The 22,630-nt window shown below is 44.9% G+C and overlaps 2 protein-coding genes across 3 annotated transcripts in view; both read left to right on the top strand.

The window, feature by feature from the left end:
• Positions 1 to 322: 322 nt before the first annotated feature.
• LOC117767770 lies at positions 323 to 5,592 on the top strand. The gene is made up of 4 exons (XM_034595623.1): positions 323 to 1,235; positions 1,568 to 4,368; positions 4,706 to 4,935; positions 5,241 to 5,592. Exons 1-4 carry the CDS (start codon positions 323 to 325, stop codon positions 5,590 to 5,592), a joined length of 4,296 nt encoding a protein of 1,431 aa, XP_034451514.1.
• An 8,858-nt stretch (positions 5,593 to 14,450) lies between these two features.
• Positions 14,451 to 22,630, top strand: part of LOC117767802 — a 33,194-nt gene continuing 25,014 nt past the window's right edge. For both annotated transcript variants that reach the window (XM_034595675.1, XM_034595674.1), the window contains exon 1: positions 14,451 to 22,387. In XM_034595675.1, coding sequence (XP_034451566.1) covers positions 14,473 to 22,380 — 7,908 coding nt within the window. In that variant the 5' untranslated portion in view covers positions 14,451 to 14,472 and the 3' untranslated portion in view covers positions 22,381 to 22,387. The remainder of the gene's footprint in view (positions 22,388 to 22,630) is intronic.

The raw sequence follows: 22,630 nt of genomic DNA, 5'->3' as shown, positions 1-22,630 counted from the left end.
TCACAGTTAAAGGGGCAGAGACGTGTTTTAGTTTTTTTTCATCCTGTTATTTTGTTGAACTATTTATTGATGGGCGTCTTCTCTGTGGTGTGTGTGTGTGTGTGTGTGTGTGTGTGTGTGTGTGTGTGTGTGTGTGTGTGTGTGTGTGTGTGTGTGTGTGTGTGTGTGTGTGTGTGTGTGTGTGTGTGTGTGTGTGTGTGTGTGTGTGTGTGTGTGTGTGTGTGTGTGTGTGTGTGTGTGTAAAGCCAGAACAGCAGTGTTTAGTCTGATTTAATCCCACGTACCATTTTGTCAGGCTTTGGTGCCGTTTCACCTTGTCAGTATGGAGGAGGAGATTCAGCAGCTCAGGGAGCTTGTGTTACAGCTTAAGGCAGATAACGAACAACTTCGGCAGGCGCGTGCTGCATCTCCGTTGGACCCCGGTGGGGCTGTTTTCTTTCCCTCTGCTGCAGCTAGTCAGGCGCCGGCTGCAAGCGTAGCCGCCGCTGTCACAGAGCGACTGGTTGTGGTTCCTAGAGACCGTAAGTGTCCCATGTTTAATGGCAAGGCAGGCATAGGAATAGCTGAGTGGATAGAGGAGATACAGGCATGTGTGCGTGCTCGTCATCTTTTTGCTGTGGACCAGGCCCTTTTTATGTTTGATCATTTGGAGGGAGAGGCAAAGGAGGAGATTAAGTTTCGCCCTAGTGCGGAGCGGCGAGACCCAGTCCAGGTTCTTGCCATCTTAAAGGAGCTATATGGTTGTGCTCAGTCGTATGTGACCTTACAGCAGGCTTTCTTTTCTCGGCGCCAACTCGAAGGAGAGACGTTGCAAGAGTTTTCCTTAGCTCTCATGGCTTCAATGGCACGGGTTAAGCAGTGTGCACCTGATGGGATGCCTAATTCAGATGTCCTCCTCAGGGATCAGTTCACTGAGCATGTTCTTGACAGCTCCCTGCGCCGGGAACTCAAGCAACTAGTCAGACGCCAGCCTACTGTCACCTTGTTGGAGCTTCGTGGTGAGGCAATTAGGTGGGAGAGGGAAGGTCTTCCAGGGGGTGATAGGGGGCGTAGCTCCTCCTTGCCATCAGCTTATGGTCTCCAATATGGAGTGCAGGGTCGCTTTCAACCCACCCCTCATGTTACTCCACCGGGGCCAGGTTTGAGTGAGTTGATGGACCTTATGAAGTGTCAACAGGAGCAGCTTAACCAGCTCACCCAGACAGTAGCCTCTCTGCAGGCCCCTCGCTCCCAAGGTCAGACTTTTCGTGGTGGTCCTTTAATCTGTAGAAGGTGCCAGCAGCCGGGACATTTTGCTCGGGAGTGTGATGGTGAGCGGGCTTCGTTTCGACGCCTTGCTAATTCAGTAGCTGGGTCGAACCCACGCACCACCGTACCGTCCCATTCCTCCCGCCAATCGGAAAACTGAAGCCCACTGAGCTGCAGAGTCACAGCACAGTTGGGGAGTCTACAGGCTCACAGGAAGGTGTAACAGCTGACTTAATTGCTGCTTGTCCAAACATTACTGTCTTGATCGGAGGAGTCACTGCTTTATGCTTGGTGGACACTGGTTCCATGGTGTCCACAGTTACTGAAAGCTTCTTCCTGGAGCAGTTTGAACCTTGGGGCCACGATCGCCTTCGGTCTTGTCATTGGCTACAGCTGCGAGCAGCGAATGGTCTAGCAATTCCATATATAGGCTACTTGGAGCTTGATGTGGAACTATGTGGCAAGGTGATGCCCCGTTGTGGGATTCTTGTTGTCAAAAACCCCCCTGGTTTTGTGTCTTCTGTCCCTGGCATCTTGGGGATGAACGTGATACGCAAATGCTATCGAGAGCTCTTCGGCGCATTCGGGCCCTCTCTTTTTGATTCACCTTCGGTGTCGCAGGCGCCTGGTCCCGTTATTGCGGCCTTGCAGCAGTGCCATCAGTCTGCCGCCCAGGCTCCAGGGGGCCACACTGGCATTGTGAGAGTCCGAGGCAAGCGAGCGGTGCGCATACCTGGAGGGGTGATGAAACTGGTTGCTAGTACCTGTCCAGAACAGTTCACTAGACAAAGTGCTCTGTTTGAGCCCCCTGAGTCAGGTTTACCAGCTGGGTTGCTAGTTTCACCATGCCTTATACAGGTTGTCCGGGGTACAGTGTACGTCCCAGTGGTCAATGTTGGGACCACCGAGGTTCTCCTTTACCCACGGACTACTCTGGGCGTCTTGAATGCCGCCCAGGTTGTCAGCCTGCCTGCAGGTGTAACTGAGGAGAGGTCAACCTTGGCAACTGTCTCCTCCCATACAGTTGCCCCCTCGGTGTCAGATAGGTTAGAGTCACTAGATCTGTCTGAATTGACTGAGAATGAGCAAGCCAGTGTAAACTCTCTAATACGCAAGTATCAATCCGTCTTTTCAACCCATGAAGGCGACTTGGGCTGCACCAACCTCCTCTCCCATGACATACCTCTGCTCGATGATGTCCCTGTCCGGCAGAGGTACCGGCGTATCCCTCCCTCAGAGTACGAAGCAGTGAAGGTTCACATTAATCAGCTGCTGGAGTCCCGGGTCATTAGGGAGAGCAGTAGTCCATATGCATCACCCATAGTATTGGTAAGGAAAAAGGATGGGAACCTGCGCTTGTGCGTGGATTATCGCCTCCTTAACAGTAAGACCAGAAAGGATGCATTTCCTCTGCCTCGCATCGAGGAGAGCTTGGATGCACTCTCTGGGGCTTGCTGGTTTTCCACCCTCGATCTGGCCAGTGGTTACAACCAGGTCCCTATGGCAGAACAGGACCGACCCAAAACTGCATTCTGTACACCATTTGGCCTTTTCGAGTTCAATCGCATGCCTTTTGGCTTGTGTAATGCCCCAAGCACTTTCCAGCGTCTGATGCAGAGGATGTTTGGTAACGAGCAGGGTCAGTCCTTGCTACTTTATCTGGATGATATTATTGTCTTTTCCTCCTCTGTTGAACAACATCTGCAGAGGCTGGAAATAGTGCTTGGTCGGCTCCAAAAGGAAGGCCTAAAAGCAAAGCTCGAAAAGTGTGCATTCTTTCGATGGGAGGTTGGTTACTTGGGGCATGTCATCACAAGCCAGGGAGTCTCCACAGACCCCAAGAAAATCGAGGCTGTGGCTAATTGGCAGCGCCCCCGTCACCTATCGGAACTGCGCTCCTTTTTGGGTTTCGCCAGCTACTACCGTCGCTTTGTAGAGGGTTTTGCAAAGCTGGCTGGCCCGCTGCATAAACTAGTGGCCGAGCTGGCAGTTACCAAGTCCAAGAAGGGGCCAGGCCAAACGTTGGGTGCTGCATGGACACCTCAGTGTGAGGCGAGCTTTGAGGCCTTGAAATCAAAGTTGGTCTCGTCCCCAGTGCTAATATATGCCGACTTTTCGCGGCCTTTCATTTTAGAAATTGACGCCAGCTATAGTGGGCTTGGGGCTGTCCTCTCACAGCAGACTGACAATGGCGTGAAACCTGTGGCCTATGCAAGCAGAGGCCTTCGGCCCACCGAGCGCAACATGTCAAACTATAGTTCCATGAAGCTGGAATTCCTGGCACTCAAGTGGGCCATGACGGAGAAGTTCCGGGAGTATTTGTTGGGGCATAAGTGCCTTGTCTATACCGACAACAACCCGTTGAGCTATCTCCAATCAGCTAAATTGGGGGCCACAGAGCAACGATGGGCTGCTCAGTTGGCCGACTTTGACTTTGCCATCAAGTATCGTTCAGGTCGTAGCAACAGGAACGCTGATGCGCTCTCACGGCAGTATGTTTCTGGCTCCCATTTAGTTGCTCATGTCTTGCCTGGCACTTCAGTCCCCCTAGGCTTTCAGCAAGGGCCACACCCAGATCCGGTGATGTCTGCAACTCAGTCCCTTGTCTCAGCTCTTCCATCCCACTCTACATCTGAGCTTCATTCCTTGCAGCAGGATGATCCCTTTCTAAAAGATGTGTTTGTGTTTTGGCGACGGAAAGCGCCGCCTACCTTGGCTGAAAGGCAACAATTGTCCAAGCCAGTCATGGCGATTTTGCGCCAATGGGACCGCCTAGTGGAGAAAGATGGGGTTCTTCTCCGCCGAGTCTTCCGCTCCGACGGGGGAGAGGAGTCTCTCCAGTTAATCTTGCCTGCAGTGCTCAAGCAGGAGACCTTGAACCAGCTTCACCAAGAGCACGGCCACCAGGGCATCGAGCGGACTACAGAATTGGTCCGACAGCGCTGCTATTGGCCAGGAATGTCTTCAGACATAAAGACTTGGGTCCAAGAGTGTGAGCGCTGCCAGGTCGCTAAGGACTCGGGCCACGTGCCACATAGTTTTATGGGCCACCTGCTTGCCTCTCGACCCAATGAGATCGTGGCCATCGATTTCACGTTGTTGGAACCTTCCCGGGAACGGGTTTGAAAATGTTCTGGTAATGACAGATGTGTTTAGTAAGTTTACCGTAGCTGTCCCTACACGGGATCAACGAGCCTCCACTGTGGCTCAGGTCTTGGTTCATGAGTGGTTTTATAAGTTTGGTGTTCCGGGCCGCCTTCACTCGGACCAAGGAAGGAACTTCGAGAGTTCTTTGATTCACCAGCTCTGCTCGTTGTACGGTGTCACAAAATCCCGTACTACCCCATACCACCCTGCGGGTAATGGCCAATGCGAGCGGTTTAATAGAACACTTCATAACCTCCTTCGTACCCTGCCAGTATCACAGAAACGGGATTGGGCCTCTTGTCTGTCCCAGGTGCTGTTTTGTTACAACACCACACCTCATCAGGGCACTGGTGAGTCGCCCTTCTTTCTAATGTTTGGACAGGAACCTCGACTTCCTGTGGACTTCCTCCTGGGTCGAGTTCAGGATCCAGTACCTGGCGAGGTGCAGGACTGGGTGGTGGAATATCAAGCTCGACTCAGAGTTGCTTTTGAGGGTGCTCGTGAACGGTTGTTGGCTGCTGCTAACAAAAGGAAAGAGCGGTATGATCAGCGGGTCTGAGATCTACCTTTCACAGTAGGCAAATTAGTGTACCTGAGGGACCACGGTGTTAGAGGTCGTCATAAAATCCAAGACCTTTGGAATTCCGTGGTCTACCAAGTGGTGAAGCCCCCCTGCAGTGATGGAGCAGTTTACACCCTCCCCGCCGTCTTTGGTGGCACGGGATGATGATTCCTCTAGTGCCGGAGACTTATGGGTCTTGGTTCCTGAAACCTTTTTCCCACAGTCTGCAGTGGTTCCAAGTACCATGTGTCTTGACATCCCTCCTGTCATGATCCCATTGCAGACCAGGCCCATTCTGGCAACACCTCCTGCTTTTAGAGGTTCCTCGCCGCCAGCTCCTTCATGGTCCCCAACGGAACAACCAAGTCCCAGGCAGCTGGCTCTGCGTAGATCTGCTCGTTCCACGGCAGGCCACCATCCGAATGTCCCTCGTCTTCCTTGGCCCGCAGATCACCAGGACCATGCTGCCAATAGACCTCCAGGCCCGGTGTCTAACTCCCAGTTGGCCATTTTTAGACCTTGGTGTTAGTCAGACCTTTCTGTCCATCGTCGGGCCGACGATGCAAAAGGGGGGGATAGATGTAGCCAGATGCGCGCTCCCTCCCTGCCGCTGCGGGGCGCTCTACCTGTTCTAATGGCGCACCAGTCATTAGGCGACGTCAGGCGTCCCGTATTTAAGGAGGCGGCCGTGTTTGGCTCGCACTCCTTCCGTTTCTGCTCCTCTCCGGTGGGTCGTGGATAGCGCGGAAGAGCTACCTCTGTAGCCGCGGCGTGGTTGTGCAACAGCCAGCGCCTCCTCTAATTTTCCCCCCTCGTACGCAGCGTGACTGACTGCTGGCGGGGGATCGCTCCGCTGGGGGACCTTCGGGGTGCAGTTGCGGGTCTGCTTTGTAAGTAACGTTGTCTGCCGTTTCTTGCTTCTCTTACCCAAGCTGACTGTTTATGTCATGCAACAGCTGGACTCATCTACGGCTGGGGGAGACTCCCACCCTCCGGGTTGCTGTGACGGTGCCTTGGCTTGCAGGGTGGTGCGTATGGCCCCATTATTCACCCAATTCAGTTGTTGTCATATTAATTATTAAATTTGTTTATTTCGCCCTCCTAGAGGCCCTGCTCCTTCGTCGGCCGTCATTGGCCACCACGTCTCAGACGGACCTGCTGTTTTGGCTTTACCGGAAATTGCACTATCCTAACTCACACTTTTAATGAACTGTGGCAGCTGATAGGAGCACGGCTCCACAGTTGGAGACTGCCCGGGCTCAGGACCAATTCTGTGTGTTCTTGGAGTATTGTCTCGTGCACTGTGGCTCTCCACGCTACACCTTCACGGCGCGTGGAGTGATCACCACAAAGGGACGCCTAGTTTTTTAGCAACCTTTTAAATACTGTTTATATTGGTTGGTATTTCGTTGTTTTGTTGTTCTGTTTTGTTTTGTTGTTTCCACGCGGACATGTTTTAATTATTCTTTTATTGTTGGTCAGGTCAAGCGTTGTATTGCCTGTTGATTGGTGTTCTGTTGTTTTCATTTTGTTTGTTGATTTATGCATTTATTTGGTTATATTAAAGTTCTTTGTTTATTAGTTAAACACGTCTCTTGCCCCGTGATTTAAACGAACCTGTGCTGCTGCACTTACAATAGTTGAGTTATTTCCTGGAGGTGAAATTCCCCAGGTGGCGTTGTGGCAACCTATCACTATCCCCGCTTTCCCACCTCGCTACATGTGCATTGCTGACTGAAAGATAACGTCTTCTGCCTCCATTTATCCTTTCACTACAATATGTTGGATTCATGTTAATGTGTATTTAAAGACATTTAAATTAGTGGAAAAAAAATTGGTTGGAAAAAAAAAAAAAAAATTGTCTAATCAACCAAAGATTTCGCGACCCCTCTGCAGTACCTCCGGGGACCCCCTAGTGGGTCGCGGACCCCTGTTGAAGACCTCTGGTATATGGCATCTCATCTTAAATTAAGCACACAAGAACTTATTGTAGTTCTAATGTGATCACTCACTTGTCAAGTCAACCTATCCGTCATTGTTACTTCAGCAATTAAAAAAATATTGTAGTGGAAATTTTTCTCTCCCGGGTGGCCAACCACCGAAGACTTCTCGGGTCCAGACGATCTTTCAAGGGATCCTGTTCGTGACGCCAAGTTTGTAGTGGAAATTTATCTTGAGATGTGAAATAATGAGTTTCTCAGACAGGAGTTGTCTTTGAGTTTTAATTGTTGGCTCTGCAGAGGGTTACAGTCAGCAACATGGCAAAAAGCAGACAGGAAACATCTGCTGTCTGGCATCACTGTTACAGAAAGAAGAATAATCCCCAGCACCCAGTTGCACAGATAAACATCAACAGGAGGTGAAATTACCAAGTAAGTGCATGAACTTCTGCTTCTGCCCACAGTGTTTCAGGTAGATCTGAAAGTAAAGGAGAAACATCAGAGGGGCTGGACAACATGGCATAAGAATGAAGGTGATTTTCAACCACAATCAGTGAGTGTGTGGCTGGAGAACAGAAGGTTGAAGAAATCTTTAGATCAAATGCACTCAGACTGGGTGGATACATTACGTCAGGCTTAGTTGTGGGTTGCCAATCAACGGTAGCCTGGCATGATCTGACAAATGGGCCTAAGTCGTGCCACTGGTCATCATGGGATTTGGAAAGCGAGATGTGAGGGCTGGAATTTGAGACGCGAAATAGTGCCATCTGCTGGTCAGTGAGTGAGATGGCAGCTGCACTTCTGGAACCAGACCAAAAAATATTGGACACATTCAGAGAATCATTGGGAAAAGGCAAAAACAAAGATTCATAAACGTGATCTGGTGTGTCTGTCACATGTGAGGTGCAGTGCAATGAATCAGTGTGCATAAAATCAGAAAAAGGGGTGACGAGAGAGTGTGACGTGGAGAGCAGATCAGTTGAGGTATTTATAGGAAGATGCCACTGATATACAAACAGCTGCTCATGTGTGGTTTGTGACATGAGAAAAGGAGGTGAAGAGGACTCATGCGTATCCGTCACTCCATCAGGGGAGGAGGCCTAACGCAATCATCAAATCTCTTCCTAATAGATTAATTGGGCAACAGGGAGACAATAGAAAATCATGTTTGTCAAATTGAACCGTGCACGGGAGAGGTTTTGTGAAATTTTCCTTTACTCTTGCGCCTTGAGAGAAAATTAAGCGACCACTCATTTCAGGAGATGAGGGGAAATCTGACATCCTAACCACAGAATAACCTGCACCAGAGTCGACCATGAAATTGTGTTTGTGACTGTTAACACACAGTTCGAGTTGAGGCATTTTCTTAAAAGCATCATTATTGTATTTAACATTATGTGTGTGTGTGTGTGTGTGTGTGTGTGTGTGTGTGGTTATTACAGCAAGCTGTTCTTCATTGCATGAGCGTGTGTTTCACTTCCCTTTTTCTGCTCCTCTGTGGGTAAGCGAGTCGTCTTCTCTCCGCCTGCTCCCCCCTCACTTCCTGTATTTCAGTCAGTAGTGAAAGTTCTTGCCCACCCCCCCTTCCTCTTGATGCTGGGGGCAGTCCCTTCCCCAGTGTCCTTTCTGTCTGCAGATGAAACACTTGTCTCAGCCCAGTGGGAGGCGTCGAGGGAAGCCTCGCCCACGGCCAAGTCCTCGACCGTGACTCTCTCTTCCTTGTACAGTGAAGTTGGCTCTGCTGTCGCCGCCATCTTGCCTACGGGGCCCGTGGCCCCGTAGGCCAGTGCTGACACAGCCTGCATCATGGTTAGCTGTGCTTTCTGGAACTGTTGATCTTTTTTCTGCTGACCTTTGTCTTTGGCTTCTTTCTGCTGATGTTCAGCCTGGCGCCTGACTTCTGTCAAGCGAGCATCCTCAAGCCCAATGCAGGGGCGGCCTACGTCTGCCCATAGTGGAGGAAGCAGACCTTTCAGGAAGGCCTGTTTCAGATGTGTTTCATAAGCACCCGGTTGGTCACCCAGTTGATCAAACAGGACAGTCAGACGAGTCAGATAGTCAGCGACTGACTCTTCGTCGGTTGGTAGAGTCTGGTATTGTCACTGCATCATATTGAGGAGGGTTTTGTCGTTGGGGAGGAGGAGAGCAGGCATCGAGGAGAGGACCACCACACCCTGTAAATGAAGGATACAGATACATTTTTATTTTTTTAACCTTAGCCATTTGTTTAAACGTTTGTTTTCTGTCCCTACATTCTGTTTCTTTTTCCCACATTTCAAGACATTTCTTATTATCTTCTGTCTTTCCACATTGTGACCTTGACCTTTTTATTGTTTTTTCTCTTACGAGTTTAATTTTGTCGACACTTAATGGCCCATTATGAGGAAAAGCAAAGTCTCTGGACCATGTTGGAAGAAATGTCACACTTTTCCGTCCCCACTTCGCAATCATGGCGTCCACACTGTGACCATCTGGGACTATTTCTTCCGTCACTACCCATCTTTATTAATTGAGTGTACGAAATCGTAATCATTCACAATTTCCCTTTCACACTCAATTTAAGACGTGGACGTCTCCACGAATCCTTGTTTCTTTCTCCAGCAAAACTAGGTAAAATGCCATCACTGTTTTACGTTAGAATTATTCTAATCGTAATTGATTGTTTCGAGGACTGGTCAGATAAACATCATTAACAACAATAATCCAGAGACAATGACTAATACACCTATTCCAAATAACACCATAAACGTGTTATTTCCTATGTCTGTTTGATTTTCTATTTGAGAAATCATCTAAACAGTCATGAAAAATCTGAATTTCAACATCTCACCGGATATAAGATGACCAAAGAGAGGTCTTTGGATCCCTGTGAAGAAGGTCTGGAACCCCAGTCACTTCGGTCCTCTCGTCTCTTAAATGTCAGAGGGAGAGGCAGAAGATTTTTCTCTCCCGGGTGGCCAACCACCGAAGACTTCTCGGGTCCAGACGATCTTTCAAGGGATCCTGTTCGTGACGCCAAGTTTGTCGTGGAAATTTATCTTGAGATGTGAAATAATGAGTTTCTCAGACCGGAGTTGTCTTTGAGTTTTAATTATTAGCTCTGCAGAGGGTTACACAATCAGCAACATGGCTCAGAGTGCAACCACGAGTAGCTAAAAAGGAAGGTTTTTATACAATGTGATAAACAGGAAATATGACAAAAAGCAGACAGGAAACATCTGCTGTCTGGCATCACTGTTACAGAAAGAGGAATCAACCCCAGCACCCAGTTGCACAGATAAAGGTCAACAGGAGGTGAAATTACCAAGTAAGGATATGAACTTTGAGGTTGCATCCGCTAAGTGCACAGAAAACAGTCAAAACAGTAGTAAGGCATTCTTCACGGTAGTAAGACATTGATCAGTGGAATTTTCCATTACACTATAAGTCCGACCCATGGATCCACCCCATTAAGGTGTGGTCAACAGTATATAAATCAGGTACATTTGAAAAGGTGGGTCTGAGACTCACACTTGTCTCTGGAGGAGGTATGAAGCTTACAGATGATAATCTTTTTCATTTCACTGTATCTCATTGTTTGTATGGTATTAATGTCTGGAGCATTTGTCTGATACAGGTGTGTCTGTTCTGTGTGCTTCTGTCTCACTCAGAGAGGAGTTCATGAGCTTCAGTGTCGGCTGCAAACTACATTGACAGTAAGTACATGATTTTATTCTGGAAAATGTATTTTGAGCTGCATGCTTCCCAGTGAACTTATTACAAACTGTTTTGTTTACAAATGAATTGTTTTGTGTGATTGTGATTATTGTGATTAATGTATTTGGACACTAGCCAAGACTTAGATGTCCAAGATAGATGTCATGTCATATGTCAGGGGATCATGCCATTGAATTATGTGCAGCATATGTTTAGACAGAGTCGAGACGTTAACAATTATATGCTTTGGATAAAAACCCCTTACAGGACAGGTCTCAACAAGTAGTGGTTAACGGTACAAATATCAGCAGCGCTGTGCTCATTTCAATAACTGTCTATCCAAGTGTATCAGATCATGTCAGCCAAAATCAGAAATCAGTCACAGGAGACACATCACAGCGCAATGATTTAATTTTACATTGGTTCTTTAACCACATGAAATATGTTTACTTTGATCAGTTAAAGATAGGGTTGGAAATATTTGCAAGAACAGGCTACACTTTGAAAATATGCAACCGATACATTCCCCTTCAATCGGTCCTTTCATCAAAGCTCCGCCATAAAACATATGAACCTGCACTGACTGACTACTACTAGAATCCAACGATTCTTTGACTCACACGCAAATTTCGGACTATAAACTCTGCTTCAGCGTTGTATGTCTGTCTGGCTTGTGAAGACTCTGGTCATGTGCAGTGAGAGCACGGGTAGGCTGGTTGGTTAGTGACAGACAGACACGCCCACCAATCATTTCATTTGGTCCAAATGATTGGTCCTGTGAGGGCCACAGACACTAGCTTCCATCTAAAATCTTTTTAAATTTTATTTTATTGATGACTGTCAGGATGTGAAGAGGATTTCAACAAATAAAATGGAACGTTTTTCAGAAACAAATTTCGAGCCCTACCTTTAACTATTGTTAAAATCATACATTTACTATGATAAATACTTCTGTTATATTGTAACTACATTAGATATTGCTATTGTCTAACTCTAATTACATGAAATACTTTTACTGTGATATTTTAACCACATAAATTACATTTACTTTAATATTTTACCTATGTTTAGGACCTTAACTGTGATATTTAGTTACATTAAACACTTTAATTGTGTTCATCAAACTACATTAAATACTTTGTCATGATATTTTCACTCCATAAAATACTTGTACTGTCTATTTTAGCAACATTAAATACCTTTACTCTAATATTCTAAGAAAATCTTGTTCCATTACTGTCATATTTTAACTACATTAAATACATTCACTTTGATCATTTAAGTAGATTAAATATTATTGCCATACTGTTACGTCCCTAAGACGTCTAGGGTATGAGGGACAAAAACAAGAAAACAGTAGGATGCGTTTTAAATGAAACAAGTATTTATTAAACAACTATAGGGTTAAAACAAAACACCCTTCTCAAAACGGAAGTGGAAAAAGAAACACAGAAGAACACTTAACTATGCACAATATCCACAACTTCGAAAAGAACTTCGTAAACAACTCCACACCGGAACACCAATACGGCCACACAGTATGTCCCCACGCAACTTCTCCAAACTGCCGTTTGGCCCACTGGCAACAGCTGATGCTCTGCTCAGGGTTTTATTGGCCACACCCTGATTCCAGAGTGGCCTCAGCTGTGCCAGTGGAGGTGCTTCCAGAGCACCCACCTGGAGGAGGAGAGAGAGAGAGAAAGAAACAAAACACGGCACGTAACACATACATTAAATAAACTTTTATTGTCATTTAAAAAATTAAATATTTTGACTTTACAAAATACTTTTATTGTCATACTTTAGCTTCATTAAATTATTTTACTGTGATATTCTAACCACATGAAATACTTTTGCTGTTCTTTTTTAACTACATAAAGGAGCTTACTTATATCATCATACTTAAAGTGCTAAAGTACTTTTACTGTCATACTGTAGCTACATCAAATACTTTTACTTTGATTGGTTAACTGCATCCAATGATTTTGCTTGATACTTGATTAAACACTAATACTGTGGTTCTTAAACTACATCAAGTATTTTACTATCATATGATAACTATATCAAATATCTTGACTGTCATAATGTAACTGCAAATAAATATTTTTACTGCTATCCTACTTGATTCTGCGAGTAGGATAGCAGTACTTGCGTATTTAATCAGAGTCTGAGTACAATTTTTAAAGTAGATGTCAGGTAAAATAACAAAATATAACAGAAGGCTTGACTCTTGGCTGGGTCCATATTTTAACTCCAGTATCAGTATCAAGTGTGAAGAATAAATACAACTCTCTTCAATTTTGATATTACACTGAGGGAGAATGGGCTTGCAGGCATTAACACACAGTTCACATGAATACACTAAACACAACCAGCATCAATCAGTTGCTGCAGGCGTAAAAACTTAATATTAGTCATTTCCTCCATTGTTATGTTAAACTCTGTTATTTGCTCATCATTGGGCTTGGGAAGTGTTACCCCCTCCCCCCCAAAAAAACCCCAACTATTTATTATGTATGCCCCTAATATTCCATGTACATATTTTAATTACAGTGTTAGTCTCAATGATAGCACAATAATAGCTGAGGGCAGTTGTACTAACCATGCTGGTCATGTCAGTAGGATTCTTAGGATATCCTGACATAAAAGGTAAAACATTTTTAAGAACCTAAGTACTACAAGTGATATCCACAAAAGCAGCTGACATGAATTCAAAGTGAGAGGAGTGGAAAAGAGGTTTATAGTGAACATTGAGTCACTGCTACCATCTACTGGTGCAATCGGTAGGGACGGTGAAGAGGACAATCTGAGCTTGACACTCAGTTTATAAAGCTTTTCTGATCATAGTAGTGCAGATGTTTCTTTGTTGTATGAACGCTAACCAGTCCTCAGGGGTGGCACTGGATCTAGCCTTGGACATGGCTTTGTCTCTGTTGGCAGACTGTATCTGTTTTTAATTCTGTGACATTTGAAGGGGGCGTGTCCGTTAGCAATAACACTAAAAGGCTGGGAAAAGTTTTCCAATCTCTTGGCTGGATTAGAAATGGAGAATATTCTTGAAAATTAATGATAAAGGGAAGTCGCTCTTTATAAGAGTGCTAGATGCTGCACGTTTCACCATTACTAACGCAGTACCTGTTTTAATCCTGTTTGGAATGGGCTGTGTACTTGGTCTGTTCCTCGTCATTAGTGAGTCCTCCTCAAACATTATCCTGTTATTTTTTAATGTTTGTGTGCTGGATGGCTTGTGCATAGCTTTTTATAAGCAGTCTATGGGACAGAGTGAAGTTAAAAAAAACTGTGTGTTCATCCTACCTGGTTTATCTGCAAGGAAGATTTGATAGTCAATGTTTTTCAAAAAATGAAACTGAATGGTGAAATGGTTTGTGAATGATGAAAAAAAATTATCAAATAATCTGGTAGCAATTTAGACCCACAATTTAACCCATTTGCCAACTGCTGTTGAATTTGATCTGAGGACGTAAAAGAGGACATGTTCAACTCGGTCCTCAGACTCAGGCCCATTGCCCTGTCCCCACTGACTGCTACAGTGCACTGGTCACCTGTTTATTACATTTTTATTGAAATTGAACATACTGTGTATGCATAAATTCGACACTGCCCTTCCCTAGGACAATAACAACACACATACCAAGTGTGAAGTTGATAAGATGAATGGTTTGTGAGATATACATTCCACATTCAGACAGACAGGCAGACGTTTGTAGAATTAGAAGGTAGATAATAATGTCATTAAGTTCAATTTTATAAAAATAGTTGTTGGTAGTAATTAAATTGTATGTGTTTGTGTATTTCTTTTATCTTTCAGGAACTATCTGGTCACACTTCATTGCTTAGCTACCGAGAAATTAATTAAAAATGGGGAACGTACCATCAGAGAGTAACATGGGCAACAGCCTGAGATGCTGTGTATGTGATAAAGTCTTGCCTCCGTGCCATTCTTTTGACAATTTGTACCAAACTACTCTCCATGGCCAACATGTTCATGTCTTCAATGGAGGAGAATACTACAGACCAGTCGGTCACAATAATCAATACAAATGCCAACATTGTTTTTTTAAGCAAATCGAAGATGAGGAACAAAGGAAGAGAGAGGAGGAGAGGAGGAGAGAAGAAGAGAGAAAGAGAGAGGAGAAGAGAAAAGAAGAGGAGAGAAAGAGAGAGCAGCAGAGACAAGAAGAGGAGAGAAAGAGAGAGGAGCAGAGAAAAGAAGAGGAGAGAAAGAGAAAGGCTCAAGAGGCTGAAAAGAGGAGACAAGAAGAACTGAATCAAAGGCTTGAGGAATCACAAAGGCAAGCGGAAGAGCATGAAGAGAGCACCATAAAAGAGGAACTTGTGTCCAAGCGACGCGTTCTAATAAGCCATCTGGATGAGTTTGATGCAAAGTACGAATCTGATTATGATGATCTTCTGGAAACTCTTTCATCAAAATGCAGCATCCCGGTGTCAGACCTCAGTCTGGTTCAGCTGAGTGCTGACCAGCTGGGCAGCATCCTGTCAGCCCTGGACAAACTCCTGTTTGATGAATGGATCAGTGCTCCTCCATCTCTGAGCACTCTGCAGCATGCCCAGGTGTTAATCACAGAGCTGTGTGCCCTGTCCCTGGAGATATCTGAGGGAGTTTCCCTGAAGGGCATCTCCAATCATGTGCAGTCCCTGGTGAGCCACATCAGCCAATCAGCATGCAATGTCTCTGAGAGTTTCCTGCTGACTCAAGCCCTGTACCTGAACCTGATGCACTTCTTCACTGACCCTGGCAGCTGTGATGCAGCTTTCATAGCTAAACAATGGGCTGAGCAGGACCTCACAGCTGAAGATCTCTTTCTTATAGAATTCTTGGGCACACTCACAACATCACTACAGAGTGCAGTTGGAAGAGCATCCACGTTCATTTTGAAGATGGAGATCCAGTGCTTGGAGCTTCTCCTATCCACACTCACACATCTAAATGGCAAGGAGAGACATGTAGGATTCAATGAAATACTCCTCAGAATTGTGCAAACAAACAAATGGACACCAACTGAGGCAGTGACTCTGCTCAAAGTGCTGTCAGAGAAATATAAAGAGGATGCTCCCATCACTGAAGTGCTCACATTAGTACAAGTGTATGACCTATCACCAGAGTGGACAGATGACTCCGGACACTCCCTCACCCAAGCTCTGGACGTCCTTGGCCCTGAGAGATTCCTACTTGACTTCTGTAAGACTCTCAGAAAACAAGATGAGAGCAGTCTAGATTCAGCTCTAGCAGAATTAAAAACACTCAATAACTTAGATGATTCTGTTGTCACCATGATGAAAAACATTACCAATGGTGTCCTAAAATATTCAGAAAATGCCCCAAAAGGTGAACCTTTTATGAGAGATTCCTTTAAAAGTGGAAACCTGACTGCAAATGAAATCCAAAACTCACTCTCTCAGCTGTGCAAAGCAGTGTCTGACACCAAAGGCTGGTGGCCAACAGTGCTGCAGATGCTGAGGTGGTGTGTGCTGGTGCTGACTGAGAAGGCCGCAACACTAGGATTGGTTGGTGTGGAGTTGGACCCATGTGTCACAGCCATGTTTGCAGCCACAAAAGTCCTCATGGGAAAGAAAGTGGACATTGTGTTGAGCTCTAACATTCACTCACTCAATCAAACTAAAGAGTGGTCTGACTTCTACAAGCACCTGGGGATTTCACTCAACACAAACTTGAGGAGAGATAACACATCATTGATGGATGTCTATGAAGCCGACATTGTGTATGGTACAATGGACGACTTTGTGTCTGATTACCTTCAATGTGGCTTGAAGGGAATGGAAGGGGGTAGCCCTCTCCTTAGTCGAGGATTTCTCATTGAAGACAGATGCCTCAGTGCTTCCTATAATCTGGAACTCTCAGTGCTCAAGGAAAATGATGCTTTAGTGTTTGCTTCAGAGACTCTGCAAAGCCTTATGGGTATGTTTTACAGTGAGGAGATGGAACTGAGAGACAGATTTATCAAGGCTCTTTTTCAGGTCCTCCATTCTCACCTTAACAAACGCACAGATGAAGACAGTAAAGTCATAGCCATTTCACAAAAATGCACTGGAAAAGATTTGCCTTCCAATAAGGTCTACATCCTGTCCATTCTTGAGAAACTCCTCCAAGAGTTTAGTGGAGAAACGGAATGTGAGAAACAAGGGGCATCCCTGGTTGGCAACTTGTGTTTGGAGATTCTTTTTTCCCATGCAGGGCAATTCCAGATGGTGTCAAACCTTACAGCACAAAAAAGATGGTCACCAGAGGAAGTTGTAGCCCTCCTTGTAACATTAACTGACCACCATCACGATAAAGACTGTATTTCTATCATGAAGATTTTACATCTGATAGAAACATATCAAGTGTCTTCTAGGTGGACAGATGAGAAGAATCAGTCTCTCCTTGAGCTCTTGAGCATGCTTGATACTAAGAAAGTGATGCAGCATTTGGAAAGAGGCTTTGAAGATGAGGAAATAAAAAGCCTTGAGTATCTTTTTGATGAAATACGGCAGATGAAAAACATTGACGAAAAAACCCTGGAGAAGTCTTATTCTATAGTAAAGGGGGTTCAAAACATGATTAAATCTGGTGAAATCAAAAAACACACTAATCTAAAGCAAGCTAAGAAGCTGAGTCATAGCACAAACACAGAGGACTTGCAGGAGATCCTGGCAGTCTTATGCAATGCTGTACATGTGTGCAATGCTGAAGAAAAGTGGTGGCCCAGAGCCACTCAGTTAACAAGCTGGTGCTTCTTGGCCTTGTCTGACACTGGAAAGCTTCTGGAGATGGGAACTGGAGAGGGGAAGTCATGCGTCATAGCAATGTTTGCAGCGCTGCGTGTATTCCGGGGCGAAAAGGTTGATGTGGTGTCCAGCTCATCTGTGTTATGTCAAAGAGATGCAGAAGAATGGACAAACTTCTACAAGTACTTTGACATCACGGCTGACACAAACACAAACAAGACTAAAGATGAAGATAGAAAAAAATGCTACCAGAAGGACGTGGTCTATGGAACAATTGAAACCTTTGCTGCAGATCACCTTCGCCAGATATTTGAGATGAAGGATGTGAGAACAGATCGCAGCTATCAGTGTATCATCATCGATGAAGTGGACTCACTGCTGTTGGATCAGGGAGTGCAGCTGACATATCTCTCCAGCCCCATGGTCTCCATGCAGCACCTGAATGTTATCCTGGCCATGATCTGGGGCCATGCCAGCCAGTATGGCTTCTTGTCCACAGGACACATCACATTCGTACAGGGTCCCCCTTCTTCATTCTACAAGAGCATATTTGACTCAATTGACATGGATGGAATAAATGACCCCATGGACGTTTTACATATTGCTGAAGAGTCAGGGATTGTGCATAAGGGATTTACAGAGGAAATCTACAATAGCGAAAAAGATGAACTTCTCAGGAAACTGAAAACTGTGAGTCTGGATGACGTGATCGATTTCTTCCAAAAGATTGAGCAGTATGTCCCCTATGGTTTCACTGTGTACACGTTAGATGATAATGGATTGCTCTCTCTTAGAAAGGCCACACCATACAACAACCCCGACATTCCAGAACTTACATTTCTTGTTTTGGATGATGGCTTGTGTTCTGCTCTCTATGATTCTGAGGAAATTCTCGCCAATCCCATCACAGAATTCATCTTAGGAAAGATTCAGTACACTCCATGCACAAACAATACAGGGAAAATCAGCATCCCTGGATTCTTGAAAAATCTGATAGAGAGTAAATTGCCAGTTTGGGTTCAGAATGCCTTTCTGGCAAAGAGACTGAGGCAAGGACGAGAGTATGTTGTGGAAAATGACTGTGTCTGTCCCGTTGACTACAGATCCACGGGTATTGTGGAACTAAGTAAGAAATGGGGTGACGGCCTGCAGCAGTTTGTTGAGATCAAACACCAAATCAAAATGAGCACGATTTCAACAGTGACAAACTTTATCTCTAACCTTTCCTTTTTTGAAAAATACAATGGGAAAATATATGGGACCACGGGGACACTGGGGAGTGAAACTGACATGCTGTTTTTGCAGGATCTATATCCCAATCTCTCAGCCTGTAAAATGCCAACTTTCAACCGGAGGAAATTATTTGAGGTCAAGGGCAACCTGGAGACTTCAGCTGAAGAGTGGAAATCTAAAATTACTCATGTGGTTATGGATCAAATTTGCCCAAATTCATACAGAGAGGGGAGAGCAGCCTTGGTGATCTGTGAAACTATTACCAAAGCCAAAGAGCTCTATGATACGCTAAAAAGTGTCATCCCAGGTCAAATCATTCTCTACAGCCGGAGTGACAAAGACAGTTTGAGCAAAATAGATAAGAAACTGGATCCTGGGGATGTCATTGTTGCCACAAACCTGGCTGGACGTGGCACCGACATCAAAGTGTCTAAAAAGGTGAACAAAAATGGGGGATTATTTGTGGTCCTCTCCTTCCTTTCTGAGAACACAAGAGTGGAACTCCAGGCATTTGGCCGAACTGCACGCAAGGGTAAACCTGGATCTGCACAGATAATCATGACCACTGATCATCTACAGGAGTCCCTCAAGACAGTGTCTTCTCTGGAGGAGGCAAAGGAAACAAGGAATAGACTTGCAGCAGAAAGGACAAATGACATGATGGCTGATATAACTGAGATGAAACTGCGGGAGGACCTTTTCGCAGAGTACTGCAAGACCCTCCAGGGAATTTACAGGAAAACCGATGGAGATGAGGAAAGAGTTGTTGTTGCCGTCATGAATGAGTTCTGGGGGATTTGGTTGCAAACTAAATCAGAGGAAATTGACAACTTAAAAAGAAATGAATTGGAAAAGAGCTTGAAAGCTGATTTGTCCCTTGCACAAAGTCAGTCTCAAAGTCAGACTTCACCATGCTCCAGCATTTACCACTACATCAAGTTTGGGAATCTCGCACTGGGCGAAAAAAAATGGGATGTCAGCATGAAGCTATTTGAAAAAGCAATGGGACAAGATGAAAGTTGGGCAGCCATAGCTTTTTACAATCATGCATACTGCTCTATAAAACAGCAGAAGGGAGATTACCTGACTACGGCCAGCAATGATCTCAAGAAAGCACAGGAGTCTCTGAAGTACCTCAGTGAGGAATGCTTGGTCTGCCTGCAGTTTGTAAAAATATCTTCTGCTGAATTAAAAAACAGTGGACAACCAACCAGCCTTGAAAAACAGTTAACAACCAAGTGCAACTTGTTCAGCTACTTTGATAAAAACATTTGTGAGGCTATCAAGAAGCTGAAGGAAATAAAAGACAAAGGAAGGGATGCAACAACCAAGAAATTACCCATGTTCTCCCTGGTGTCAAGCACAGATGAAGATCTCCAAATAGAGGCCTACAATCTGTACAGTAAAGGTCTGGAATATGTGTTTTCCGTGGAAGAGCAGCCTCGGTTCCCATGGGAAGCTCTGCTGGTGTTCTGTCTCGGAATTCTGCAGATTGTTGGAGGGGCACTGCTCACTGCCTTTACGTTTGGAACATTAGCTCAAGTCGGCATGGGGCTGATCGTTGAAGGAATATCAGACTGCATCACTGGCATTGAGTCCATGATTACAGGAGAATTCAGTTGGCAATCATGGGCTATAGAAAAAGCAATATCTATTGGTATTTCTCTCATTGGGTTTGGGGTTGGAAAGCTGGTTACAAAGGGCTTCAAAGCTGCTAAAATGTTGGTCAAGGGAATAGGAAAAAAACTTAAGTCATTACCAAAGTTTTTCTCCAAACAGGTGAAAGAAGGCCTTAGCGTTGTTACAAAGACAAACATGAAGAATGCAGTGAAACAAACAGCCAAGAAAATGGCAGAAGAAATCATTAGCTATGCATTTGGGAAGGCAGAAGATGCTGTATTGCAAGAAATACTGAAAGGCATTAAGAATGAGATGACAAAGGGTATTGCAAATGATGTAAAAACCAACATGGAAAAGGATCCTTTGGCTGGATTGGTAGACTCCATTTTGCTCTCTCACCTTGAGGATAAAAAACAAATGTCTGATCTCCTGCAGGATAAGAACAGAAAGAGCAAACTTCTGGGTATTTTCAAGCAGATAAGCAAAACAGCCTTACAGCCATTCTACGCTGACCTCGAATGGCAGAACAAGCTGAACTCATCCATCGCCACGGTGATTGACAATGCAGCATCAGAGGCCAAAGGCAAAACACTTGCAGTTCTGAAAGTCATTCAAGGCATTCACATTGCCTCACTCGCAGCAGAAGCCACCAGTACAGTGCTCAGGCTTTCAAGCCAGTTTTTCTCCAACCTTCACAAAGAGCTGAATACATTTAAAGAGAAAAAAAAATTGACAGAGAAAGTGAAACGAAATGATCTGTCTGCTTCAGAAATGAAGATCCTGAAAGACTTCAAGCAGGATTTAGCCAACGAAACCAGTGCTTTATTAGCAGATGCTTTGGTAGAAGTGTTCCACCAAAAGTTCTCCAGTCACTTTGTTTCCAATGCTGTAGGCCAAGTGAATAATGTCATAGGTGGTTATGTAAGAACTGGCTTGAAGAGTGAAAAAACAGAGGACAAACTCAGGGCTGGACAAAACAACAGATACATCTCATACATGTCAGTAGACATGAATTCAAAACGTAAACAGGACAGAGAGTCTGGTAAACGCTCAGAGTCTCATGCTGAAAAGATCAAGGACTCCTCGACAGCCACTACTATTCTTGATATCAGAGTCCTTTCAGAAACCACTGGCACTAAGGTTGTCATCCTAACACAGGACAGCCATGGCAAGCTTACCAAAATGCAGGAGCTGAGCCCGAGCACCAAATCTGCCAGTCAAACGGTGACACTGATTTACACACCAAAGAGTTCACAACACCCAGATGGCCATTATGATGTGTCCATCAATAATAAGACGGTGAAAGTAACCAGCAAAGAAAAGAGCAGCCTGTTTCATGCTTTGGCACAGGGCATGAAACCAAAGGCCACCAAAGAAGAGATTGCCTTGGAAGCAGGCCGTCTCCGATCTTTGGAGGCTGACACTCTAGTGAAACACTCGGATCGATGGGAGCCTTTCATCAAGTACAAAGAGAGGACGGATGAAATCAGAGGAGGGGACTGGTATATGGCAAAGGAAGCTGGACTAAAAAAGACAGTAAAAGAAAACAAAAAGGTGATCAAGGATGGAAAAGTGAAAAAGTACAACGACTGGGTAAAACATGTAAACAGCAAGCCAAGCACTGGACAGTTCATCAAAGCAGCTCACCAACCACCAGTGAGTAGTATATCGCAAGCTGGAAAATTGAATCAGAATAGCAAATTAGCCAAAGCAATGCTTGAAGTGGCAACAAAGTCAACTGCTGATGTGGAAAATTACAAAGGCCTTGGACTTCCAACTATTTATGTGCCAACAGAAATACAACGTGAGTTTCCCAGTACAACAACAAACCAATTCAGGAAACTATTGGCTCGCACAATCAGCCAGGATAATGTTGTGAGTGCCCTAAAACTGACCATTCTAGGTGCAATACCCAGATTCAAGTTCAATAGTGCCAAGAACTACAGAGACTTTCGGAACAACCGAGTGAGTAAAACCAGGCTTGCCATTTTCGAAAGAAACTTTGAGCAACATTCTAAAGATTTGGTCAACAAATGGTTCCACCATCTTCAAGACAAAGGTGTCATGACAAAGGCTGATCTTGACACCCTAACTGCATGGATCGACAAAAAGGGCTACGAGAATCAAACTGACCCACACAGGAAGCAAGTCTCCAAACTCCTCTAATGCAAAGGTAATATGACATTTAATCTAGAGTGTTTGATAAGGGAGTCTGGTTGGATGGTAAATGTAAAAGAGGCACGTGTTCACAGAGCAGCTTTGCATCCCATGCTGTAGCCATACCTGTGGGAAGAGACACAAATTGGTGATCAAAGTTATGATCAGATCATAAATTTTAACTTAACTTTTAAATGTAACCTCTCTCGACTAACCAGGCATCTGAGTGTCAGCTGAACATGTGCTCACTTCATTTCCT

This window comes from Hippoglossus hippoglossus, chromosome 9 (genome assembly GCF_009819705.1).
Source record: "Hippoglossus hippoglossus isolate fHipHip1 chromosome 9, fHipHip1.pri, whole genome shotgun sequence".
In the NCBI taxonomy this organism is placed as follows: Eukaryota; Metazoa; Chordata; class Actinopteri; order Pleuronectiformes; family Pleuronectidae; genus Hippoglossus; species Hippoglossus hippoglossus.
The sequence above is the reverse complement of the archived record's forward strand: the minus strand, read 5'-3'. Positions and strand labels throughout refer to the sequence as shown.